Genomic DNA, 25,071 nt, shown 5'->3' with positions numbered 1-25,071 from the left:
GGGTTTCAGGTTCTGGAAGGTCCATCGCTATCCCCGCGTGGTACAGTTGGAGGCACTGAAACTCCAGGAGGGGGCATGATGTGCTTGGGCATGGAGATGTGTTGGAGCTCGGAGGTGACAAAACCCTTGTTACAGACCCTGCCGGTTGGCTCCCTGATTTTCTCTGTGCTGGCCACGGACAGAGACACGGGGTCCGGAGGCGCCGTGGTGTACTCCATAGTGAAGGTAAGTGTGTGCGGGTCCACGTGGGAGTGTGGGCGCCACGTCTCCTCATGGCCACCAGGGGGCAGCATCTCCCACACAACCTGCAGGGACCTTCGGAGCAGGGGCTCTGCGACGGCCCAGCCCTGGTCCCCACGCTTTCCTCTGGCCCCCTCTGGACCTCATTTGGCCCAGCCGCCTAAGGAGGGTGCCTGCTGCAGACCGGACCCTCCTTCCCACCCTCTCGCCTGGGGCACTGTCTGTATCTTTGCCCGGTTAGCGTCACACCACCTGATGGCTGCGGCAATCCTGGCTTCAAAGAAGAGGAAATCAAGGCTCAGAGAGGTCCAGGGTCTTGTCCAAGGTCACACAGACAATGACGGGTGTGACTCCAGTTCTCATGAAGACACATTGGCTAGTCACGGCCCCCATCATTGAGCGCCCACTACGTGCCTGGAACCTACCTTAGCTCACTTGACCCTGTTTTCGTCCCACTGAGGCGATATCTAGCCCATTTCCCAGGCTCAGAGAGGTTAAGTGACCTGGTGAGGTTGAGAGCAGAGCCAGGATTCGACCCCAGGTCTCTCAGAGCAGGTCCTGGGGGCAGGGCCGTCCTGGGGAGCCTGGCCTGACTGTGCACTGCCTCAGGTCATCCCTAGCACGGACAGCAGTGAGTACCTCTTTGGGATCCTGCCCAACGGCTCCATCATCCTCAACGGCAGCCTCAGCCACAACAACAAGAGTGCCTTCTATCAGCTGGAGCTGAAGGCCTGTGTGAGTGCGGGCGCAGGCGGGGTCGGGGGCGTCGAGACCCGAAGCCCCAGCTTCACGGAGACCCATCTCCCGGCAGGACTCGGGCGACAATTACAACAGCATCGCCGTCCAGTGCTCCTCGCCTGTCTTCGTGTCCATCTCTGTGATCGACCAGCCAGACCTGGACCCCCAGTTTGTCAGGGAGTTTTACTCGGCCTCTGTGGCTGAGGATGCACCCCAGGTGTGCCAAGGAACTGGAGGGGTCTGGGTGGAGACAAGAGGTGGGGAAAGGGTCTGGCCACTGACCACGCCTTCTTGCAGGGAACCTCAGTGCTGAAGGTGGAGGCCATGGATGGCGACAGAGGCATCAATGACCCTGTGATCTACAGCATCTCCAGTGAGAACGAGGTGTCCCCAGGCTGGGGCTGAGGCAAGGGAAGGGGTGGGGGCTCCGTCAGAGCCACTGGAAGCAGCTGCTCCTGCTGCCTTTTCCCAGACTCCACAAGGCCTGGCTGGTTCGACATTGGGCCAGACGGGGTGATCAGGGTCAACGGTTCCCTGGACAGAGAGCAGCTGCTGGAGGAAGATGAGGAGGTGCAGGTGCAGGTCACGGTGAGTGAGAGGGCCACTGCCCACTTTGTACTCTGACTTTCTAAACTCTGACCTTTGATCTCAGCTCTCTCTGAATGCTAGTTTTCTGACCTCTGCCTCTCGGCCTCTGCTGTGCTCTCAGGCCACCGAGATGCACCCCAACATCTATGGGCAGGAGGCCAAGGTGAGCATATGGGTCATGCTGAGAGTGACAGACGTCAATGACCACAAACCTGAGTTTTACAACTGCAGCCCCCCAGCCTGCACCTTCACCCCCCAAGAGGCTCAAGTCAACTTCACTGGCTACGTGGACGAGCACGCCTCCACCCACATCCCCATCGATGACCTAACCATGGTGGTCTACGACCCAGACAAGGCAGGGGCACCCAGACCATGCGCGGCATGGGTGGAAGTGATGGTTGGGAGACCGCTGGGGGAGGGAAGTGGCGAGTGACCAGCAGAGTGTGGTACCACAGTGCTCGGCGGGGCAGCGGGCAGTGGGCAACAGTGGTGCTGACCATGAGTGGTGGTTGGAGTTGATGGGTGACATTTGTAACTGCTGAGTGATGTTGAGCTGGCTGCTAGTCTTGTGTTCAGGGTGGTGCTGCGTGGTGGGGAACAGAAAGGCAGCACTGAGTGGAGGTTGGTCCTGGATGCTGGGTAATGTTGAGTGGAATGTAATTTTTGGCGGTGTTGAGTAGAGGGGGTAGTGATGTGTGGATGGTGAAGTTGTGGGGTGCTGGGATAGTACTGGGTATTGGGGGATGTGGGCAGTTTTGAGCACAGTGTGGTCTGGGTGGGTGTCAAGTTGGAGGGTATTCCTAGGTGGAGGTTGATACTGAGGGGTGGGTGATTTGGGTAGTATTGAATGCTGAATAACTATGGATGGTGTTTGGTAGTATTTGGTGATAATGAGCTGGTACAAAATGTCGACTGGAGGGTGATATTGGGTAGTGGTGGATGGGTGGGTGTGTTGAGATGGTGGTTGGCCTGACTGGAGAGGGGTGTGGAGTAGAAGGGGTGTGGATAATGGACCGATGTTGGACATTGATGATGTTTGGTGGTGGTATGGGTGGTGGAGGGTGGTGCATGGTGGCTGGTATGGAAGACTCAAAGGGAGTGAGGGGTGTGTGTCCAGGCGCTGCAGCCCAGGCTGGGGCCTTGGGTAGGTCTTCTTCTGATGAGCCCACATTGACAGGGACTAGTGACCAGTCTACCCTCCTGGGACCTGTGGCCAGGGATTGGGAGAAAGATGCAGGTGGGTACATTGCAGGAGTGGGGTCCCTAATATACAGCCCACGTCTACAGGGCAGCAACGGCACCTTCCTTCTATCCCTGGGGGGCCCTAATGTTGAAGCCTTCAGCGTCTCCCCGGAGCGGGCGGCGGGCTCAGTGGATGTGCAGGTGCTGGTGAGAGCACCGTCGCTGGTGGACTATGAGACACAAACGGTGATGCTGCTGCAGGTGGGGGGTGCTCCGGGGCACCACGGAGAGCGGGCCATGGGGTGCTCCAGTCCCAGTGCCACTGCCTCTTCCCCTGTCCTCAGGTTGTGGCCACTGACTCGGTCAGCAGAAGCTCCTCGGTAGCCTTGGTGACCATCCACCTTAGAGAGATTAACGATCACAGACCCACATTCCCCCACAACCTGTACAACCTCAGTGTCTTCGAGCACAGCGCGGTCGGCTATGTGGTCACCAACAGCATCCGAGTGAGTGATGGGGGACAGGGCTGGGCAGGGCTGGGAGAGATGCGGAGATTGGCCGGCCTGGGGCTGTGGCCCTGCTGGAGTCCCTGTATCATCTGATGTCAGCGGGGGCCAGCAGGTGTGTATGCGCGTGCGCATGTATGTGATGTCTATGTGTCAGTCTGAGCGTGTCGGGGGTTTCTCCCTTTGGGTCAGGAAGCAGGACGGCCCTGTCCTCATCAATTGCACGGTTGACAGTGCGGGTATGGCTTCTGCTCAGTGTCCCATTATCTCTCTCTCTGCCTCACAGGCCTCCGACCCAGACACGGGCGAGGGGGGCCGCATCACGTACAGCCTGCTTCCGGGGAATGGGTAAGTTACCTGGGTGGGCAGCGGACAGGTGGGCGAGGGGCACCCAGGCTCACCTCTCTGCCTCACAGCAGGGCTGGAGGAGTCAGATAAAATATAGGGTACCCAGTTACATTTCAATTTCAGATAAACGATGAATGGGTGTTTTTTTTTTTTTAGTATAAGTAGGTTGCAAATATTCCATGGGATGTCCTAAAATATTTTTCATTGTTTATCTGAAATGCACATGGAAGTGGGCATCCTGTATCTTTATTTGCTCCATCTGGCCACCCTGCACAGGGCGGACATCTTTGCGGTGGATCCAGACTCGGGGACGGTGACGGTGAGAAACAGTGAGCTGCTGGATCGGGAGAAGCAGGCCGAGTACTACCTCACGCTGTTGGCCACGGACGGCGGGAACCTGTCGTCCTCCACCACGCTGCAGATCGTCGTGCTGGACATCAATGACAACAAGCCCGTGGTCAGCGGCTCCTACAACATCTTTGTCCAGGAAGAGGAAGGCAATGTCTCCGTGACCATCCAGGTGCAAGCCGGCCTGTAGCTGATGGGTGGGACGGGCACACGGCACCATGCCTGCCTCTGTAGTCATGCTGGTCCTGGGTTGGAATCTGGGCTCTGCTGTGTAGTCCTGAGAAAGTCACTCAGTCTCTCTGGGCCTCCGTTTCTTCTTTGGAAAGTGAGGACAATCTCAGTACTTATTCCCAGGGTCATAACGGATGTAAAGTGCTCGGCACAAGGCCTAGCACAGAACAAGCCCTCAAAAACATATCGCTCTTTTAAATTCAGGCCACTGCCTCATTCCAAAAAGGATTTGAGGTGGCTTAGGTTTAAAAGTGTGATACAAGAAATAAGGAAAAAGAGAAAATAAGGATGGTATTTTTTTAAAGCGCACAAAGGTAGAAGCCAAACAATTGCTAGGAGTGGGCTGAATACTCAGTTCTGAGCTTCCTAATGGCCAAAGCAAAAATGGAAATGAGATCAGAGGTCAGGTTCACAGACTCTGTGAGATAAAAACCCACTACTGGCTCCAGAGGAACACTGGAGAGAAGCTTCTCCCCTGATTCTGAGGCCTTCAGAAGCTTCTCCACTGAGTCATCTGTAAGGGGATCTTGTGAGAATCGAGACACCAGGTCCTCGGAATGACAATCACATGGCCATGGAGCCCTCCCATCTTTCTGGGGCTTGTGGTTTCCAGAGTACATTCCCATCCCTGATCTCTTGACAAACTTATGAAGTAGGTGCTCTAATGCTCCCCATTTCACGGAAGGAGAAAACTGAGGCTCAAAGAGGTTAAGTGACTTTTCTGTGGTTATACAGCCAGTCCGTGGCAGTGCTGAAACCTGGGCCTTTCTTCATGCACCTCAGTGCTCCCCACCCTGGTCTGTGAGCTCTTTGGGGCAGGAGCATTTCAGATCTGCTGCCAGAAGCATGGTGCCCAGTGTGAGCCCTGAGAAGTGCTTGGTGAATTAACCGGCCTGAGTTCAGAGTGCCAAGGAATGAACAAAGTTTTTCATTTCATAAACACGATCTCAACAGATCTGAAACAAAAACCTGAAGGTGGCAGTGGGCAGAGAGGAGGAGAAAGAATTGGATCCAAGTGGGACTAGCCCAGCTCTGTATTCAAAGCCATATTTGCACCAAGCCCTTTGCTGGGCCCTGGGTCCTCCGAGATGAATCCACCATAATTCCTGCCTTCAGGGAGGGTGGCGGACCATCATCCAAGGCTGTCACTTGTGCTGTACTGAAGGTAGCACAGGGGTTGTGGAGGACCAGGGGAGGCACCAATCGGACCTGGAGTCAAGCAGACAAGGTGTAGAGGGCATTCACGTGCATGTGCAAAGGCCTGGTGGCAGGGAAGAGCATCTTGTGCTCTCCGTGCTGGATCACCCCAAAAGCACACTAAGCATGTGTTCAGGATCTTGGTAGGACAGAAACACACACACACACACACACAGAAACACACACACATAGATTGGATGAAGAATTTCAGCTATTTAAAAAATACAGCACTGAAGTAGTCATCATGGGAAAATCAGAATCTTGTTGGACTTCACACTTATTTATTTATTTGGCCGTGCCGCATGGCTTGTGGGATTTCAGTTCTCCAACCAGGGCTTGAACCTGGGCTACAGCAGTGTAAGCCCAGAATCCTAACCACTAGGCTACCAGGGAATTCCCCCACACTTTTTTTTTTTTTTTTTTTAGTTTATGGCTGCGTTGGGCCTTCACTGCTGCGTGCAGGTTTTCTCTGATTGCTTTGAGCTGGGGCTACTCTTCGCTGCGATGCGCGGGCTTCTCATTGCGGTGGCTTCTCTTGCTGTGGAGCACAGGCTCTAGGCGCATGGGCTTCAGTAGTTGTGGCTCGCAGGTTCCAGAGCGCAGGCTCAGTAGTTGTGGCGCATGGGCTTAGTTGCTCCGCGGCCTGTGGGATCTTCCCGGACCGGGGCCCGTACCCGTGTCCCCTGCATTGGCAGGCGGATTCTTAACCACTGCGCCACCAGGGAAGCCCCCCAACACACTTATTTTTGCTTGTTTATTTTAAACTTCGACTGTCTATATTATACTGCCCCCACTCTTCCCTCCCCACTAGAATATCAGCTCCATAAGGGAACTGTCTTGATCATGGCTCTATTCCCAGTACCTAGAACAGGGGTGGGCATGTGATAGGTAAACAGTTGTGGGATGAATGAATGACCTCAATGTTTCAGACCTCAGAAGCTCTTGAAAGCTGTTGGTCTGGCCCTCTCAGATGCGAGACTGAGACTGGGAGATTGGGGAGCATCCCTCTAGCTTCAGGCCCAGTTACTGCCCTCATGGGCCAGCGCTGGAGGGGGAGTCCAGATTGCAGGGCAGGGGCTGGGGCCGGGGAGCACCTGATGGCTGACGTCCCAACCCTGCTTACCTGCACAGGCTCACGACGATGACCACCCAGGCACCAACCACAGCCTTCTACACTTCAGCCTGCTGAGCAGCCCCTACAGCCACAACTTCTCAGTGGACCCCAACAAAGGGATCCTCAGAAACCTGGGGCCCTTGGACCGAGAGGCCATCAACACCACCCTGGGGGGCCGCATCGTGCTGACCGTGCGCGTGTCTGATTGTGGAGAGCCTGCCCTCTGGACTGACGTCAATGTCACCGTCACTGTGGAGGTAAGGTCTGGCTCAGCCGGGGACAGGGTCCAGGATGAGCCCTGTACTGGGGACTCCTGAGCAGATGGCCAGCTCCCTGTCCTCCCAACTCAAGACACATTTCTGCCCTTTGCAGTGCAGTGGGTAAAAGAGTTCTGGAACCAAGCCGATGGGTCAGAATCCTGGCTCATTTGTTGTGTGGTCTTAGGCAATCGCTCAACTTCCCTGTGTTCTCAAGTTCCTCATCTGTAAAATGGGGCTGAAAATAACATAAAACGAGTTAAAAAATGGAAAGTGTTTCAAAGAATGCCCGGCCCAGAGAATACACTCAGTGTATACCTGGTCCTGCAAGGGAGGGATTGGTTAGCACCATTTTATTGATCAAGGGACTAAGGCACACAGAGGTTCAGTAGCCTGCCTCGGGTCACAGAATGGGGTTTTGAATCCAGTCTGTCTGGTTCTAAGGCTGCCACTGGGTCACAGGCACCTTCCTCTACAATGTCCACAATGTGGTTGGTGCCCCCTCGGGTTGTGCAGTGCAAAACCTGCACCACCCCACACAGCAGCCCTGTTTCCCACTGGGTTGGGATGTGCCGCTTTCCCACAAGGATCAGAATGAGACCTCAGGGAAAATAGAGAAACAGAAGTCAGATGAGGACTTTCCAGCTGTCCTTGGGGTGGAAGTAGGCCGCAGAGAAGGAAGAAAGCAAAATTGCATTTCCTGAGCGAGAAGGGTCCTTTCACACCCATGAGCTCTGTGAGTAGGGAGGACCACTCCACTCTGCAGATGAAGATGAAGTCACATGTGAGGAAGAGGTGGAGCTGGACTGAACTCAGAGCTGTGCTCCTAGCCCCTCCTGTGAGTTAGGACGACCTTGAGAATGCAGTTGGCCATGTGCACGGAGGCAGTAATGCCATCTCTGGGAAATCGCCCTCAGAAATTACATCTGGGGGCTTCCCTGGTGGCGCAGTGGTTGAGAGTCCGCCTGCCGATGCAGGGGACACGAGTTCGTGCCCCGGTCCGGGAAGATCCCACATGCCGCGGAGCGGCTGGGCCCGTGAGCCATGGCCACTGAGCCTGTGCGTCCGGAGCCTGTGCTCCGCAAGGGGAGGGGCCACAACAGTGAGAGGCCCGCGTAACAAAAAAAAAAAAAAAAAAAAAAAGAAATTACATCTGGTTAAGGGGGAGAGGGCTCAGTTTTCAAAGATGTTCGCTCTACCATTATTTAGAAAAAGCTGAAAGCAAAAGCAGAGACCTCTGCACCATCCTGGGGAAGGACTGGGAAAGCCAAGGGCGCCCAGCACGCACCAGCATCAGGGGAGGAAGCACAGGCGGAGTTGGCCTGATGCTGTGACAACAGGGGCAGCACTCTGTCTGGGCGGGGTGACCAGGGCTGGAGAGGGAAGGCGAGAACAGAACACAGCGGGCGTCTCAGGACAGGACCAGGTCAAGTCCTGGCAGGTGCCCCCAGCCCAGCCCCACCTGAGCACAGAGTGAGTGTCTTGGGGTCGACCGAGGGCAGGAGGGACAGGAGAAAGGAGGGGACCACGGAAATCTTGGGCCTTTGTGGGATCATGGTGGTATTGGAGCCAACCCAGTAAATCCGAGAGATGGGGAGTCAAGCTGGGCCAGACAGGGACACAGGTGGGGACTCAGAACTATCCGTCCTAAGAGCAGGGTCTAAGACGGCTCTGAGTGGTGCACAGGGAAACAGAGTGTACACCAAACTTCAGAGTACCGCCACAGACCTCTGAGCCCCAGGGGTGGGGTCTGGGCGAGTTCTGTCCGCTTGAAGTCTGTTTCATCATCTAGGAAGTGGGCAGTGCTGTCTGAGGAGACCTGGACAGAGAGTCTGGGCCTCGGGCCAGGGGAAGTATTGGCTTCTCAGACTGGATCTGGGGAGGCTGAACCTGGGGTCTCCTGAGTTTCCTGGGCTCAGAACTGCCTCTGTCTGCAGGACATCAATGATAATCTGCCCATCTTCAACCAGTCCAGCTATTCCTTCTCAGTGAGGGAGAGGGACCCAGGTAAGTCCTCCCTCGGCCAGGCTGTACGACCCCTTCGAGGGCAGGCCTGAAGCCCCCAAGGGGGGTGAGGACAGAGGATGCCCCCAGTGGCCGGGTCAGTGGTCCCTCCACACTCCGCCCCTCATTCACAGGAGTGCTGGTGGGCGTGGTGGAGGCCTGGGATGCAGACCAGAAGGAAGCCAACAACCGCATCAGCTTTAGCCTATCAGGGGGCGGTGCCAACAACTTCTTGCTCCGAGGCTTGGTGCTGGGGTCTGGGTGGGCAGAGGGCCACCTCTGGCTGCCCTTGGACATGAGCCTGGACTATGAGACACAGGACTTCTTCAATCTGACAGTGAGTGCTGAGAGCCCAGACCCCCAGGGGCGTGACGCCACAGCAAAAGTCCTCGTGAATGTGGAGGACGTGAATGACGTGCCACCCACCCTGGACTCAACCTCGCTCCGGGGCATCCGTGTGGCTGAGAATGGCTCGCAGCACGGTATAGTGGCTGAGGTGGTGGCCCAGGACAGGGACACCATGTCCCAGTTGGAGGTACAGCTTGTGAACGTCATCTGTACCAAGGCTGGGGTCGACGTGGGCAGTCTGTGCCATGGCTGGTTCTCTGTGCTGGCCAACGGCTCTGTGTTCATCAGTCAGAGTGAGGTCATCGACTATGAGACCTGTGACCTGGTCACGCTGGTTGTGCGGGCCTATGACCTCACAACGGACCCCCGCTTCCAGGCCTACAGTGACAATGGTGAGGCAGCCTGGCCTGCAGGGCACAGCAGGCTGTAACATAGGGGCTGTGGGAAACAACTGGCACCTGCAAGGTCTGGGTTCAAATTGTGGCTCCAGCCCTTACCAGCTGTGCCACTGGGAAAGTCATGACACCTCCCCAAGCTTTAGTAGCCCCATCTGTCAAGTGGAGCTGGGTAGTAGGTTGGCTGCGAAGATTAAAGGAGAATATATACGTAAAGCATTTCGTGCAGTGTTTGGCACGTAGTAAGCACTTAATTAATGCTATTATGTTGTGAGGCAGCGTAAAAGAAAGAGCACATTTCAGAGCCAGATGTGCACTCAGATCCCACCTCTGACACCAAGTAGCAATAACAATCACATTAACAGCTAGCATATACTGAATCCTTACTACAGCCAAGAGCTATGCCAGATACCTTGCAAGCATTTCTTCATTTTATTCCCACACAATCCATGTGGTAGGTGGTCCTTATCCAATTTTATAGATGAGGAAACTGAGGCACAGGGTGGGCAGTTCAATAATCTAGATTACACAGCTAGTAAGTGTCAGAATAATGTTGTGGTCAGGTGGAACATACCTGGTTGGGCTCAATCCTGGCCCACTGCTCTTGCTATGTGACTTTGGACAAGTTGCTTTATCCTCTCTGAGGTCTGGGGAGGATTCTCCCTCCTATGAAGGCCAGAGGAGACTGAGTCAGCATCCTGAGTCAGGAGCAGGGGAGGGCACTGAGCATGGGAGATGCATGGGAGGGAGGCTGCTAGGAGCAAGACTGAGGACCAGACTTTCTGGGTCAGGTCTTTGCTTAGATACCAAGGCCAGCCAACATTTCCCCCCTAGGAAGCCTCCCCATCACCATCGAGGATGTGAATGACAATGCACCCTACTTTCTGCCTGAGAATAAGACTTTTGGTAAGCAGCAAGCCCCTCCCTCCACACTCAAACACTGTACTCTGCCAGGACTACCTTTGGGCAACTCCCACAGATGCTCCTCAGACCCCAGGTGTGCCCTTAGAAAGGGAAGAAGGCCTCCAACCCTGCCTCTCCCTCAGGGTTTCAACAGGAGGGGAGACCTGAGTTTTCACCCCAGCTCTGTCCCAACTCACATCTGACCCTGGGCCAGGCCCTCCTTCTCTGGGCCTCAGTTTTCCCATCCGCACAATGGGAGGTGGAGGACCTGCTAACTAACGGCTTAGGGGTAGTTGTAATGGGGGTCTCTGGTGGTGGAGAGGTTAAGGGCAGGTTTGGTGGGATGAGCACTGAGCTGGGCTTACGGTCAGCACTTGGCCAAGTGGGCACTGGCCCTGACCCCACTGACCTCTTCCTGTTCACACCTGTAGTGATCATCCCAGAACTTGTGATACCCAACCAGCAGGTGGCTTCTGTCCAGGTAAGTCCTTGGCTCCAAACTTTGTCATTCACATTAGCTCCAGGAGACACAGGGCCTAGGCCTTTAGGTCCTTCAGTTGCCCCAAAATGTTTTAACACTAGAAAGAAAATCTATTGGCTCCAACATATGAAAAGAAAACCTCAGAATGGAAATGAACACCTGCTTAATTGATATGATTAAACTCCATTAACTGTTAAATGTAGTATTCATAAAAATTTCATGACCGTAAAAATCACTTGCAGTGGTTTTCTCGCTACACCAGAATTCTGGAGTAATTCAGAGAAATCATAGTAACTGTAAATTAAACAAGTTCCTCGTATTAAATAATTTTCAGAGCAAAATTGTAAAAATACTTTCAATTTTTATGGCATTGTATGTGTTTATTAGAGGGTGGCAGCTATGCCATGCAGGGCAGCGGGTAGTGTGGCCTCCCATACAGCCCTGGGGCCTGGGCCTGGCTTGGCCTCTTACTGAGCTGGGGAGCTGCCACACCTTTCTGGAACTCACTTTCCCTCCTGGACAAGGAGCTGTCAGTTCTTTGCAGTAACTCCTTAGGGTTAAGAGACAGGTTATATGTGGGCGCCACGCCCTGCGCTGTTGAAAGGGCACAGGTGTGGAGATGGATGGGTCTGGCCCTCCCCACTTAGAGCTGCGTGTGCCTGTGGGCAGGACGGGGTCTCTCTCAGAACCCCAGCGTTCTCCCATAAAAGGGGGATAGTGATTCTCCCTCTCCAGGTTCTTTCCAGGCTTAAACAGTCAGTTTTCCAGTCTTCAGCCAATTGCATTCCAATGTCATGAGTCTGGCCACGGCTTTGAACAATTTTCTTTAAATTGACTCCTTTTTGAAACATAAACACCAGCTTTGGCCTCATCCTGAAAAGTGATGTCAGTGGACTCACAGCTCTGTGTGTTGGTTATATTCTTCTCTAAAAGGCACTAGAATGAATAAAAGTGCTTGTGCCCTCTCCCTCCATCATTTCGTGGTCCACTAGGGGAATTCGTACTCATGTTAGCACACACTGAAAGGAGGGATCTAAGGGAAGGTGACTGGCACACAGTAGGTGCCCAGGAAATCTGAGTGTCCCTGAGCTTGTGTGTGTGTGTGGCAGTGGCGGGGGCAGGGGAGAGCAGGATGGGATTTCCACACGGGAGGGACTTTGGGCAATGACCTGTTGAGCTGGGGGGCCAGAAGCAGGGACTTATTCAAACACTGTTTACAGCATTTGGTCAGTGGCCTGGGGAAGGCTGATAGAGATCATGGGGACAAGCCTCCCAGGCCACCCTAGCCTCAGACTCCTGCTGGGGGTGGAGGGGTGCCTGGCCTGGCCTGGCCCGCAGATGTTGTTCGCCCTTTCTCCTAGGCCAGAGACAGTGACTCAGGGAACAATGGGGCCATCCTGTTCTCCATCCTCCAAGTGGATTTCATCGCTAAGGATGGGACCGTGATCCCTTTCCAGGGCTTCTTCCGTGTCTCCACTTCCTTGGAGGCCAGCGTGTTCATTGGCAACATTGAGTAACTGTGGGCAGCCCCTGGATGGGGTGGGGGGAGCCAAGCAGGGCCTCAGGGCAGTGAGTTCCTCGTCATGGGAGGTGTACCAGGAGGTTCCAAGGAGACTTCAGCTTGGGTTTCCAGACTGAGCTCTGCCCTCCTACCTTCCATAGGCTGGTGACCAACCTTGATTCCACTCTCCAAGGCACTTATCAAGTGACGGTCAAGGCCCAGGACAGGCCTTCTGAGGGTCCTGCCCAGGAAGCCAAAATCACCCTAAATGTGAGTGTCGGGTTCTGCCTGCAGTTCCTAGTGCCCTCTGCCAGCCCCTGGGTCCCTTGTGCCTCATCTTCCCCATACCCTCTTTCTGTAGCTCTTCACTGTGGACCAGAGTTACCGTGTGAGGCTGAAGTTCTCCATGAGCAAGGAGGAGGTGGGCGCCAACATGGAAGAGATTAAGGCGTAGGTCTGGGGAGCTGGGAGGGGCCTGTGGGGAAGAACATGGCCTGGGAGCCTGGTCCCTGACAGAAACCTGGATGGCATATCTCTCTTTTTTTTTTTTTTTTCGGTACACGGGCCTCTCACTGTTGTGGCCTCTCCCTTTGCGGAGCACAGGCTCTGGACGCGCAGGCCCAGCGGCCATGGCTCACGGGCCCAGCCGCTCCGCGGCATGTGGCATCTTCCCGGACTGGGGCACGAGCCCGCGTCCCCTGCATCGGCAGGCGGACTCTCAACCACTGCGCCACCAGGGAAGCCCTGGATGGCATATCTCTTAACCCTGTCCCTGGCCCACACTTGACCTTGTCCTTGTCTTTTTTTAAATTAATTTTTATTGGAGTATGGTTGCTTTACAATGTTGTGTTAGCCTCCACTGCACAACAAAATGAATCAGCCATACACATACAGATATCCCCTCCCTTTTGGACTTCTCTCTCATTTAGGTTACCACAGTACATTAGGTAGTGTCCTTGTCTTTGACCCTGTACCTGTACTTGCACTTCCTTTCTGCCTGTCCCCAGAAGCCTATGGTTGCCTGGGCAGAGACAGGCCTAAATAGGGCTGCCATGTACAGTTGCAAAGGCTGTGCATTGCACAAGGGCACTCCTTGCTAAACTGTAAACCCAGTCCCAGAGGAAGGGGCATCCTTGTCTAATTTGCACAGAAGTGCAACTTGCTTGGCCAATGGAGCTGTCCAGAGGAGATGCCCCTCACACAATCCTAATTCCACTGGCAGAGCCCTGGCCGCAGGCCTGGGCTAAGGCCCCTACCCCAGCCCTCTGTGACACCTGCCCCCTTTGCAGGGCTCTTGTCCAGGCGACCAGGACTACTGTCTACGTTGTGAACATTCAGGACACAGAATCCATGGCTCGGTGAGTGCCCACAGAACCGGTGGTTGGGGCAAAGAAGAGAAGACCAGCAGCAGAGGGGCCTGTCTGGTGGTTCTGCGCTGCTGGCTTCACCTCTGTCCCATTCCAGGGCCCGAGGCCGTTCCTACCTCGATGCCTACTTTGTCTTCTCAAATGGGTCAGCCTTGACCCTTGATCAGCTGAGTGTGTGAGTGGGGCTGACCTTGGGGTGGGCAGGAGGGTGAGCAGGAAGCCTGGGGGATGCCAACGTCCCTCGGGCCTGAGCGGGGCTCTGTGGCCAGGACGATCCGGAATGACAAGGACTCCCTGACCGAGCTGCTGCGGCTGGGGCTGGTGATGCTGGTGAGTGTTGGCAGGGTGGAGGTAACAGGGGGGTGAGGAGGGGGGTGTTGACCCTACATCCTCCCCCATCACAATCCTTCTTCTCCAGGGCTCCCGGGAGAGCCAGAAGTCAGAGTTGCCAAACACGCTCCGTAACATCATCATAGGATTGGGAGTGGCTTTGCTGCTGGTCATCGTCATCATGACCACGGTCCTTGTGTGTACCCAGAAGAGGTGCTGCTCCCATCACCCCCTGTGTCTCCAACCTCACCTCTCCCACCACCCAAGATATCTGAGGGGTAGAAAGACCTGGGGTTTAGGTGTCAGGTACATCTGTATTCAATCCCCGGTGACCCGTTATGACCTCTTGGGTACGTTAAACTCCCCTCCCCAAGCCTCAGTTTCCTCATTTGCAGAATGGGCATGACACTAGATTCCTCAAAGCATTCAAGGGAACCATGCACATCTCATACCGAGCAAGGTGTCTGGCACATACTATACATTTAATAAATGCTGCTTCTTTTTCCCTTTCCAATTCATATGGAGCCAGTAGCCACATCTGGGTTTGATTCTGGGCTTTGCCACTGGTCAGCTGCGTGGTCTTCAGCAAATCATTTCCCTTCTCTGGTTCTTCCTTGTACCCTCTGTAAGATGGAGCTAACACTCCCATCTGCCAGGGTTGTTGTGAAGTCACACTCTCAGGGCCTGCACTGGGCACACAGTAGGTGTGCAGGGAAAATAGTGATGCCCCCCGCCATGTTCCCCCTAGCTACCACCGGAAACTTCGGGCTATGAAGGCTTCCAAGGAGGCCCGGAAGACAGCGGTGGGGGTGATGCCCCCAGTCTCTGCCATCCCCGGGACTAACGTGTACAACACTGAGCGGTAAGTGGGGGTTGAAGGATGGGTAAGAGGCCCCATGGGGTGGTTGAGGCCCATGGTCGCTTGACTGGGCCTTCTTTCCAGTGCCAATCCTGTGCTGAACCTCCACACCAAGGACCTAGGCTTCGAGTCCCAGTCTTCCTCCAGTGACTTGGACCACATCAGGTGAGCAGTGCTGGTTGGTAGTGGTAGTCATGGTGGTGGTAATGGTGACGGTGACAGTGATGGTGGTGACGGTGATGATGGTGATGGCGATGGTGCTGATGGTGATGGTGGTGGGGTGATGGTGGTGGTGGTGGTGATGATGGTGGTGATGGCAATGGTGGTGGTGGTGATGGTGGTGATGGTGGTGGTGATGGTGGTGATGGTGATGGTGGTCATGGTGATGGTGCTGATGGTGATGGTGGTGGTGATGGTGGTGGTGATGGTGGTGGTGGTGATGGTGGTGGTGGTGATGGTGGTGATGGTCACGGTCATGGTGGTAATGGTGATGGTGATGGTGGTGGTGATGATGGTGGTGATGGCAATGGTGGTAATGGTGATGGTGGTGATGGTGGTGGTGATGGTGGTGATGGTGATGGTGGTCATGGTGATGGTGCTGATGGTGATGGTGGTGGGGTGATGGTGGTGGTGATGGTGGTGGTGATGGTGGTGATGGTCACGGTCATGGTGGTAGTGGTGATGCTGATGGTGGTGGTGATGATGGTGGTGATGGTGGTGGTGGTGAGGTGGTAGTCGAGGTAGTGATGATGATGGTGGTGATGATGGCAGGGGTAGCTGTTGGCCAGAGACAGGGAGGGCTGGGCCTGCCAACTCTCTGAGCTCCATTATCTCCCTAACAGCCTCAACTCCCTGGATGACAACTCTGTGGATCTGGAAAATAGCAGGCAGGAAATCAAGGCAAGATGGGGGATGAGTTGGTGCCTGGGGCTTCTGACTTGGGGCTCTTCTCTGAAGGGGTGGGTTTCAGGACAGAGCTCGAGGGACCTCCTGCTGCCATGGGTGTGTCTGCATCTGGCCCTGGGAAGCCCCACGGCTTTGGAATGGGGCCCGATCCTCGCTCCTCTACTCATTAACTGTGACCCTGGGTGGGTGAATTCTTCCCTCTGGTTCTCAGTTTTCTCATCTATAAATGGGGATCAGAACATCAAATATGCAGGACTGCTGTGAGGATGAAATAAGAGTGGGTATAAAAACGATCTGGCATAAAATGAGTGGTCAGGAATCTGGTTCCCTCCCTTTATATCTTTTATATAAAAGCTGGTGGGGGGGGGAGGAAATCCAGAGATGAACATAATGTAGCCAAGGACAAAGGTAGGCTCAGATGAACAACAATACCATCATTTGTTCAATAGGTTAGTTGGTTCAGTTAGACCAAGCATTTGTGCAGCCTGGGCTGCTGACTGGAATCATGTGGGGAGCTCTTGAGACCTGAGGATGCCAGGTCACAGCTCAGAGATTCTGATCAGATGGCTGGGGTGGGCCTGGGCAGGAAGGTGCTGCTAAAGCTTCTGGGGTTCTAATGTGCAGGCAGGAGTGAGAACCACGAAAGCAGGAGAGTAGATCAGAGGGCTGAATGGGGGATGGGACGCCAGAACCAGAAGGAACTACCCTCTCCTTCCCACTCTGAAAACCACCGCTGAGTAGAAGCTCTAAGACCCACTGAACTTTAATAGTCTGCGGTTCTGTGTGTGTGTGTGTGTGCGCGCGCGCACGCGCGTAGGGGTGGATATCCACCCACTATTCACCTTATCCACCCTACTCTGGGTCCTGCCCTCAGCCGGGCCCTGCCCTTCCAGGGGGTCCCTTGCTGTCACTCATGATTCAGGACTTATTTTCCCTTGGGGACCCCTTACTTGGAAAGATTTGGTCAACCAAAACCTCTCGTGGGTGTTAAAATATCAAAATGCTGCCCAGGGACCTGGCTATAACATGGAGGCCTCCAAATGGACCCCCAAGGATGGGGGTCATCGATGGTGGTCCAGGCTTCCAGGCAGTGCAGGAGGCCTCTGGGTGGATGGTTCATCTCTGGTTCAAGATGGTTTGGGGCAAAAACTCCAATAAACGTATCTGGGGGGAACTGAGGCAGAAGGGAACAGTCTTGTGGGCTGGAGCTTGTGACCCAGCAGGTAGGCCCTTTTGGAGGCCAAAGCTCACCCCCAGAGGGGAGTGGAGTCAGAGACCCCAGCAGTGGGGCTGGACCTGTGGGCTGAGGAGGTTCAGGGAGCTCTGAGAGTCTGGAGAGGGAGAGGGGGCCAGGCCGCTAAGTCTTCAAAGCCAAGAGCGAGCCAGTCCTGCAACGGCAGGGGGTTGTTCGGTGTCTGAGAAGCTGCCCGAGGCTCCACTCCAACTCCTGCAGTGGTAGGTGGGCCTTGGGGTCTCTGGGTGGGGAACGCAGGTGGGGCTTCTTTCCACAGATCCCTTGGTGCCCTGACTCACCTAAGACTTCCGTAAATGTTTGTGTGGAAGGTCTGTGAGATCTGAGGGCTCATCCAATCCAAACTTTTCAAGCAACCAAGGCCAGGGAGGGGTGCTGAACTGCCCAAGGTCAGAAAGCTTGCAAGGCCAGGGCAGCCCAGAACCCAGGTATCCTGTCTCCTGGGCCAGGCTGCACTTCCTGGGCTGTACTGCGCCAACTGCTCCCACTGGGGATCTGTGTAGAGGGCTCTGGGAAGCTCAGGCAGAACGTTTAGTCCCTCCTGGGGCCCCTCATATGTTCTACTGTTTACCAGGGACTGGAACAGTCCCAGTCTGGAAAAAGCCTTTAGTGTGCCCTGGGGAGGGTGGAGGTGGTGGAGGCTCTGTCCCCGTGGGTGTCTATGTGGTGGAGTGGCTGAGCCTTGGGCCCTGGCTGGTCCACAGAAGGGATTCTTGTGAGGGTGTGAGGGTGTGACATATCACACGGGGAGGGGTAAGAGGAAAGGCAGGAGATGAGAGTGTGTGCCATGATGGCCTGTAGGTGGGACCCTGGGTGTGACATGTCCCTCTGGGGTGGCAGAGGGACCTGCCACACTCAGCCAGGAGCAGCGCTGAGCCATGGACAGGCTTTAGAGCCAGCAAGACCAGCGGTCCAAACACCTCTCTGTCCCTTCCTGGCCAGAGAGCCCTCCAAGCCTCAATTTCCACATCTGTAAAGTGGGGGACATGATCCCTCCCTCGGGGGTCCTGTGGGTACCTCAGGTGATGGATGGTTGTGCCCAGCACGGTGCCTGCCATGAGGTACAGGTGACAGGAACTGTGCTGGACTGGCTCCTTGGCACAGGATACAGGGCCTGGCATCATTCAGGACTGGGCAGAACACCCAAATGCCACCATGTCCATGGGTGGGCAAAGGCCAGAGTAGACCCCTTAGGCCCTCCGCTTCACCTGAGCCCATCTGTACCACCAGTATCCATGGCCCCCTCTGGGACAGAGTCAGGAAACTGAGGCCCCAGCCAAGGAGCCATCTGGTCGTGGGCTTGAAGGCCCACCCACTCTCCTAAGGACGGGGGAGATCACCCCATCTTGGCCCTGGCCTCACACCTCCCCACCCTCTTCCCACAGAAGGAGCCCCTGCACAGTCTGATGGGGCCGGATCCAGAGCCCCTGAACAGAGTGCTGTCAGGAGTGAAGGCGGGCACACGTGGACAGCAGAAGGAGGAGCTGGCCTTCACCAACACTGGCCTGAACACCACAGACCTGTGATGGGGGCCCTGCCACAGGACCCTGGCCACAGAGCCCCACATGGGCCCCCACTCTTCTGGGTCACCTCAGAAGAGGCCTTGTTACCCCCAAATTATACCTACCCCTCCCTGAACATAATAATATATCATGTTGCTCCACCCCTGTCTGCTTGTAGCCAATCACAGCTGACAAGAGTTGGGGGAGTATTTTATTACCAATGTATATACTGTGACAGTTTGTAGCCAAAAACCGCGGCTGGAGGGGTGGGACACGGATACTAAGTTGTCACAAGGGACTTGTGGGGCTCACAGCACTGAGGGACGGGGGGCTGGAGAGGGTGGTCTTTCAGGGACTACTGTGGTTGTAGAATGAGCTCTCCATCCTGCCCCCAATACCAAGACCAGCTGTCACCCAGGCTGTCTGTGAGCCTCTGACTCTGATCCCCGGACCTGTCTGAGCCCTCTCCCCTTTCTGTGACTCAGCTGCGCCCCCAGGGCACTCCTGCAGCTGCCTTTGGCCTGTCTGAGAATTGTGAACCAGTGTCCAGTGGGGGTGGGGATAGGGTTGGGGATTGGGCCAGGTGAGGGGGAGACAGGAACTGGGGACAACTACCAGCATGCAAGAGATGCCCAGGCCATGGGGCCAGCCCGCCGCATGGACATGTACTCGCATACACCCGGGGCCTTGCACATCGGGGGTCTCACATGTCAATCCTCGCACACTTGGGGTTTTTGTACAGTCTCTCCCGTTCTGGGGACCTGGCCGCCGCTGGAGACCACAGTGCACCAGTCTGGACATCTCAGGAGCCTGCCTCAGCTCTCAGGGCTGGGAGCGTGGGTGCTGAGCGGGTCCCCAGAGGTCGCCCAGTGTGACCGGGAGGGGGTGGAACTGAGGGCTGTGAGGGGACGGTGGGGTGTCAGGGCTGGGTTCGCGGGCTCATGACCACGAGGGAGCCGGGTAGAGGGCGTTCATTTGTGTGTTTAGGAGGGGAGGGGGCTGGAAAGACAGGATAAGACCCTAGAGGCTGCCCGCCCCTCGGAGGCCTGTCACGCGTCGAGGGGATCCCTTCTAGGGGTCTGGGGTCAAGAAGGGAGCCTGAGAAGGTTGGAAACCCGGGCGTACAAAAGGGGAGCAGATTACTCGGCCGTGGGTCCGGCCCGTGAGCAGCACCGCGGCCGGCGCACGCTCTGCAGCAGCGCGCGGAAGAGGCCGGGTGGGCGCTTCGCTGCGCCCTCTGGGGGTGCGGTGCGCACGGAGCCCGCACGGCCCGGGCCCTGGCGCGCGGCGGGCGGCGGCGCGGGCGCCCCTTGGCGGCCGTGCTCCTCGATCTGTCGCTCCAGATGCTTCTGGATGGCCATGCCCAGCACCTCCACCTCCATGGCGGCGCCGTACACCTCCCACGTCATGCCCTTTTCGTCCCAGCTCACGTCGCGCACCGGCTCAGCGGCCTCTGGGGGCGCCACGGCGGCAGCCAGTGCGGAGCCCGGCCGCACCCGCACTTCGGGGAAGGCGGGCGGCGCGGCGGCCTGCGGCGTCATGGGCTCCGTGGCCACGGAGCGCGTCTCAGCGGCGCCCAGTGACACCTGTAGGCCCGCGTCCCGGCGAGAGGGCGGCCTGGGCGCAGGGCTGGGTGCGCGCGGCGCCGCCTGGAAGCTGAAGGCCGAGCCGCCCCCGCCGTCCTGCGGAGACATGGGGCTCACGGCCACCGATACGCAGGCCTGCGAGCCCGCCTGCGTGCCCGCGTCCTCGCGTGGCGGCGTGGCGCTCGCTTCCCACGACGGCGCCTTGGTGAAGTTGTCGCGAGTTCGCGGCCTCGGCGATGGCGCTACGGCCTCCAGGCCCGGGTTTCTCTCGGCCCTAGTCGCCGCCGGGTCCTTCTGGCCAAGGCTGCAGGCCTTGGAGCTGAGCAGTGGCGCTGGCTCCACGCGACCCCCGCTAGCCGCGGGGTAAGAAGCGGAGCCGCAGGGTTTGTCATCTGCCTGCCTGGAGGAGGAGGCCTCCGCCTTCTCCAGGGTCAGGTGGGCCTGCTTCCCCGAGGATGGGGGTTCCCCTTTTCTCTGAGGCCCAGAGTCAGTCTTCCCCAGGGCTACAGGCTCCAACTTCCCAGAGACAATAGAGGATCCAGGATCCCCCTTCTCTGAGGTCAGCGGCTTCTCCTTCTGCAAAGATTTAGCCTCTGCTTTTCCTGATGAGGCGGTGGCCTCCTGCCCAGGGGGCCTTGTTTCTGCTTTGCCCTCAGACTTGGGTTCTGCTTTCCCTGAGGCCCTGGGATCCACCTTCGTGGAGTTCATAGGATTGCCCTTCTCTAGAGGAAGAGGATCCACCTTTCCCTCTGGGACAGCTTCTGCTTTTCCCGAGGATGCCTGGACTGTTTTTCCTAGGGTCATGGGGGCCACTTTTCCTGCAGACTCGGAGTCCATGTCTCCAGGGGGAACAGTTTCTGCCTTTCCCTTGCATACAGGGTCCACTTTACCCAAGGTAGGGGGATCGGCCTTCCCTGAGGCCGTGAGACCCACCTTTCCAGTAGCCACAGGACCTGACTTTTCTGAAGATAGTGGATCTGCTTTTCCTCCAGTCACTGCCTCAGCTTTTACAGAGGATGGGGGACCCGCTGGACCTGAGGACATAGGGTCTATCTTTCCTGATGATTCAGGATTCACTTTTCCAGAAGACGATGTTTTTGTATGTCCCACAGAAATGGGATCCCCCTTTCTGGAGGACACTGGGTCCTCCTTTCTTGAGGATGCAGTTTCTGTGTTTCCCACAGACATCAGTTCTGCCTGCCCAGGAGACAAGGGCTCTGGCTTTCCTGAGGACACAGGATCCACTTTTCCCAAAGAAACTGGACCCGTCTTGCCTGAAGACACAGGGTCCATGTTTTTCAAAGATGTGGGATCCATCTTTCCTGAAAACATGGGATCCACCTGTCCAGTAGACATGGTTTTTTTCATTCTCATAGACATGGACTCTTGCTTTCCTGAGGAGGCAGGATCCATCTTTCCCAGGAACTGAGGGTCCTCTTTTGTAGAGGACACGGTTTCTGCATTAACCATAGATGTAGGATCTGTCGTCCCTAAGTGAGTAGGATCCACCCTTCCAGATGACCCCAGAGCCACTGTTCCAGGGGATACAGGCTTGATTTTGCCTGATGACCCTGGAGTCAGCATTCCCAAGGACCCGGGATCTGTCTTTCCTACAGATGCAGAGTCCGTGTTTTCCAAGGACATGGGATCCACTTTTTCGGAGAGCTCAGGATCTCTCTTTCCCAAGGATACAAGATCTGTCTTTCCTGCAGATGCAGGACCCACCTCTTCTGAGGACACTTGAAGGTCTTTTCCTGAATACCTGGGCTCCTCCTTTTTTGGGAATGCAGGATCCACTTTGCCCAAGGATACAGGATATTCCTTCCTTGCAGACATTGTATCCACCTTGCTGGAGCACTCAGGATCTACCTTTCCTAAGGATCCAGGATCCTCCTTTCTTGGGGTCACAGGATCCATCCTTCCAGAAGCCACAGGATCCCCTTTCCCCAAGATTACAGGCTCTGTCTTTCCTGTAAACGTGGGATCTGCCTTCCTCAAGGACCCGGCATCTTCCTTTCCTATGGGAATGGAATCTGCCTGCTTTGAAGACTTGGAATCCATCTTCTGTAATAACATAGGATTTCTGTTTTCTGAGGATGAAGGGTCAGTTTTCACTGAGGACACAGGCTCTGGCTTCCCAGAGAAGGTGGTTTCTGGTGTCCCTGAGATCAAGGCTCCATGTGTCCCTAATGTCTCCTTGGCGGCTGCCTCCTGGGGAGGGATGCAGGTCAGGGAGGGGAAGGCCAAACTCCTGCCCGGGCCCTCAGAGCAGGATGCCCTTTCCCCAGCCCCAGTGGGGCTGCTGTGTCTAGAGTCCATGCCTGGGCTTTGGGCAGGGGTGTGCCTTGGGGGTGCAGGGCTGGCCTTTTGCTGGGAGGGGCAGCAGTCCCTCATGGCCGGGCTCCCAGCCCCCAGGCTCCCATCCTGTGGGCAGCAGAGGGCTGTGGGCTGCGGTCCTGGGGGGCTGGAGTCCTTTCGAAGCAGCTGGAGCCAGGCTGGGTCTTCAGCGCTGCCCAACTGCCCTCATGACCATGCTTGGGCCCCAGGTTTCTGTCTGGTTCTGAAACACAGAGAGAGCAGACTCAGACTCAGAGGGGATCCAGTGGGGAGGAGCCTCCATCTGAGCCTCCTCCTCCTCACTCTCTTTCTAGCAGGCGGGGCTTCTCACCACGTTCTCTGCCTTTGTCTGTTCCCCTCCTGTCCATAGGGTCTGGGCTAAAACATGAACCCAACTATGTCATTCCCCTACTTCACTGCTCCCAGTGGCCCTCTGTCTGGATAAAGGTCAGGCTTCCTAAAATGGCATTCAAGGCCCTTCACAACTTGGCCACAGACTAACTTTTCCACTTCATCTACCATCACCCCTCCCTTATCAGCCCACCCCTTGCAACATGCTACCTGTAAGTTATGCTTTTCTCCTTTAGGCCATGGGTCACAAATTCTGATGCCATAGGAGCCAGGTAGGTAATTTAATTGAGGGAAACAGACTGGGTACAGAACAGTAGGGAGTGGTGGGGACTAAGGCAAAGTGGAGAGCACATGCCCTGTCTAAAGGGGGAGCCATACTCCATCAGCCTAGTACTGCCCTGGAGAAATGCATCCTAGTAGTATCAGTCAGAAGTGGGAAATATAGAAGTTTACTGTAAAATATCCCAATTAATTCAAGATTTAAAAAAAAAAAAACAACAGTATGTGGCCCAAACAAACTATGTCTGCAGATCACCAGTTTATGTCTGTGTAGGCCCTGGGGAGATGGGAATGGTTTACAGTCAAGGAAAGGACACAGTCTGAAATGTGTGTTTTCAAAGATTGCTTAGGGATGGTGTGGAGGCTGGAGGGGAGAGGCTGGCCAATCATTTATTCAATCTCTCATTCATCTAATTCTTCATTCGTTTACCCAGCCCCTTCTCTGCGATAGTCTGGATGAGAGACGGTACAGCGAAGGTTGTGGGAATGAAGAGTTGGCAGGATTGAGAGGTCTGAGGGAAACTAACAGGAACCAGCTGGCGGTAAGAGGTGATGGTGGGGGTGGCCTGCAGGATGCTGGCTAGGGTGGCGGGTGCTGGACAACAGATCAGGGAAAAGGGGGAGTTGCATTTTGGACAAGGTGAGTGTGTGTTGCCTGGGGGATATCCAGGGAGAGGGTCTGGCAGGCAGCTGGATCTGCATGCAACTCTGTTTTATTATACACTCAGCGGCCAAAGCAAGCAGAGTTCCCAATTCCCCCCAGACCTCTTCCTCCTGCCATCTTCTCCAAAGCCATATTGCTGGTGCTCAGGCCAATATCCCTTGACTTTTTCTCACACCCGGCATCTCACCATCAGCAAAACATAATGGATCTACCTTCAAAATATATCGAGAATTTGGCCACTACCCTGAGCCAAACCTGCACCATCTCCCACCTGGAATATCCTTGCTTTTTCCTTCACCCCATGTAGTTTTTTCTCAACACAGGAACCAGAGGGATCTTAGTAAAACTCAAGGTAGATCATGTCCCTCCTTTGCCCAGAACCATGCAATGTCTCACCATCTCATGCAATGTAAAAGTAAACTCTTTACCATAGCCCACAAGTTCCTGCATTTTCTGGCCCCGTCACTGCTCTTGGCCTTGTCTCCTACTGCTTTCCTGTGATTACCCTGCTTCAGTCACCCTGGCTGTCCCGCTGATCCTTGAACCCACTGCCTTGGGGTCTTTGCACTCGCTGTCTTCTCTGCCTGAAATGCTTTCCTTCCCAACACCTGCATCTCCCTGAAGCTTTCCCTGACCCATCCTGTGTAAAATAGCCTCCTTCGCAACACTGGCTGACGCTTTCCATCCCCCTTGCCCCGATCAGTTTTTCTTCATGGTACCTGTCTCCAGCCACCACACTGCATGTGTTTGTTTATTGCTCGTGATTTGTCTCTCCCATCAGAATGTCAGCTCCAGAAGTGTGGGGACTTTGCTGTGTTTACTGATGTGGTCTCAGGGTTGACAACAATGACTGGCACATGGTAAGCAAGTGGCTCCCAATAAATATTCGTTAAATGAATGACTGAATGACCTGTCTATGATGTTAGTCCAACCATGCCACTCCTTGGCTCAAAACCCTCCTTGCTTTTTCGGGGGAAGTAAATTGGTTGTAATGTTTTTGGAAGGACATTTATCAATTCTTATCAGTTTACAATGCATACAGCATTGGGGCCAGCAAGCCCACCTCCGGGGTGGTCTTGAAGACAGACAAATGGTGCATGAGAACATGGCTGGTGATGAGAAGAAAACCAGGAAGTGGGTTTGTAAAATGTGGGACAAGCACAGAGGACCTCCCCTCCCCCACAGCTGTTAGACTGTGTGGAGTGATGAGGAAAGATGCCCAAGATAAATTAAGTGAAAAAAAGCCAGAGGATAGCA

At 55.3% G+C, this 25,071-nt stretch overlaps 2 protein-coding genes across 2 annotated transcripts in view; one reads left to right on the top strand and one right to left on the bottom strand.

The window, feature by feature from the left end:
• Positions 1-18,751, top strand: part of CDHR2 (cadherin related family member 2) — a 39,860-nt gene extending 21,109 nt beyond the window's left edge. The window contains exons 7-32 of the mRNA XM_082622700.1: positions 136-225; positions 850-975; positions 1,052-1,195; positions 1,276-1,351; positions 1,451-1,566; positions 1,688-1,921; positions 2,854-3,009; positions 3,093-3,254; positions 3,541-3,602; positions 3,879-4,122; positions 6,510-6,749; positions 8,687-8,756; positions 8,888-9,493; positions 10,331-10,402; positions 10,831-10,880; positions 12,242-12,393; positions 12,543-12,651; positions 12,743-12,831; positions 13,671-13,739; positions 13,846-13,923; positions 14,018-14,078; positions 14,167-14,291; positions 14,827-14,940; positions 15,022-15,102; positions 15,780-15,837; positions 18,481-18,751. Of these exons, the coding sequence (XP_082478826.1) occupies positions 136-225; positions 850-975; positions 1,052-1,195; positions 1,276-1,351; positions 1,451-1,566; positions 1,688-1,921; positions 2,854-3,009; positions 3,093-3,254; positions 3,541-3,602; positions 3,879-4,122; positions 6,510-6,749; positions 8,687-8,756; positions 8,888-9,493; positions 10,331-10,402; positions 10,831-10,880; positions 12,242-12,393; positions 12,543-12,651; positions 12,743-12,831; positions 13,671-13,739; positions 13,846-13,923; positions 14,018-14,078; positions 14,167-14,291; positions 14,827-14,940; positions 15,022-15,102; positions 15,780-15,837; positions 18,481-18,621 (3,525 nt within the window). The 3' untranslated portion in view covers positions 18,622-18,751. The remainder of the gene's footprint in view (positions 1-135; positions 226-849; positions 976-1,051; positions 1,196-1,275; positions 1,352-1,450; positions 1,567-1,687; positions 1,922-2,853; positions 3,010-3,092; positions 3,255-3,540; positions 3,603-3,878; positions 4,123-6,509; positions 6,750-8,686; positions 8,757-8,887; positions 9,494-10,330; positions 10,403-10,830; positions 10,881-12,241; positions 12,394-12,542; positions 12,652-12,742; positions 12,832-13,670; positions 13,740-13,845; positions 13,924-14,017; positions 14,079-14,166; positions 14,292-14,826; positions 14,941-15,021; positions 15,103-15,779; positions 15,838-18,480) is intronic.
• A 985-nt stretch (positions 18,752-19,736) lies between these two features.
• GPRIN1 (G protein regulated inducer of neurite outgrowth 1) lies at positions 19,737-22,705 on the bottom strand (the record flags this gene model as incomplete). Its single annotated transcript, XM_082622709.1, has 1 exon — positions 19,737-22,705. Exon 1 carries the CDS (start codon positions 22,575-22,577, stop codon positions 19,737-19,739), a length of 2,841 nt encoding a protein of 946 aa, XP_082478835.1. The 5' UTR covers positions 22,578-22,705.
• Between the last annotated feature and the right edge of the window lie 2,366 nt (positions 22,706-25,071).

Source organism: Mesoplodon mirus (genome assembly GCF_964341445.2).
Source record: "Mesoplodon mirus genome assembly, chromosome: 5".
Classification (NCBI taxonomy): domain Eukaryota; kingdom Metazoa; phylum Chordata; class Mammalia; order Artiodactyla; family Ziphiidae; genus Mesoplodon; species Mesoplodon mirus.
The sequence above is the reverse complement of the archived record's forward strand: the minus strand, read 5'-3'. Positions and strand labels throughout refer to the sequence as shown.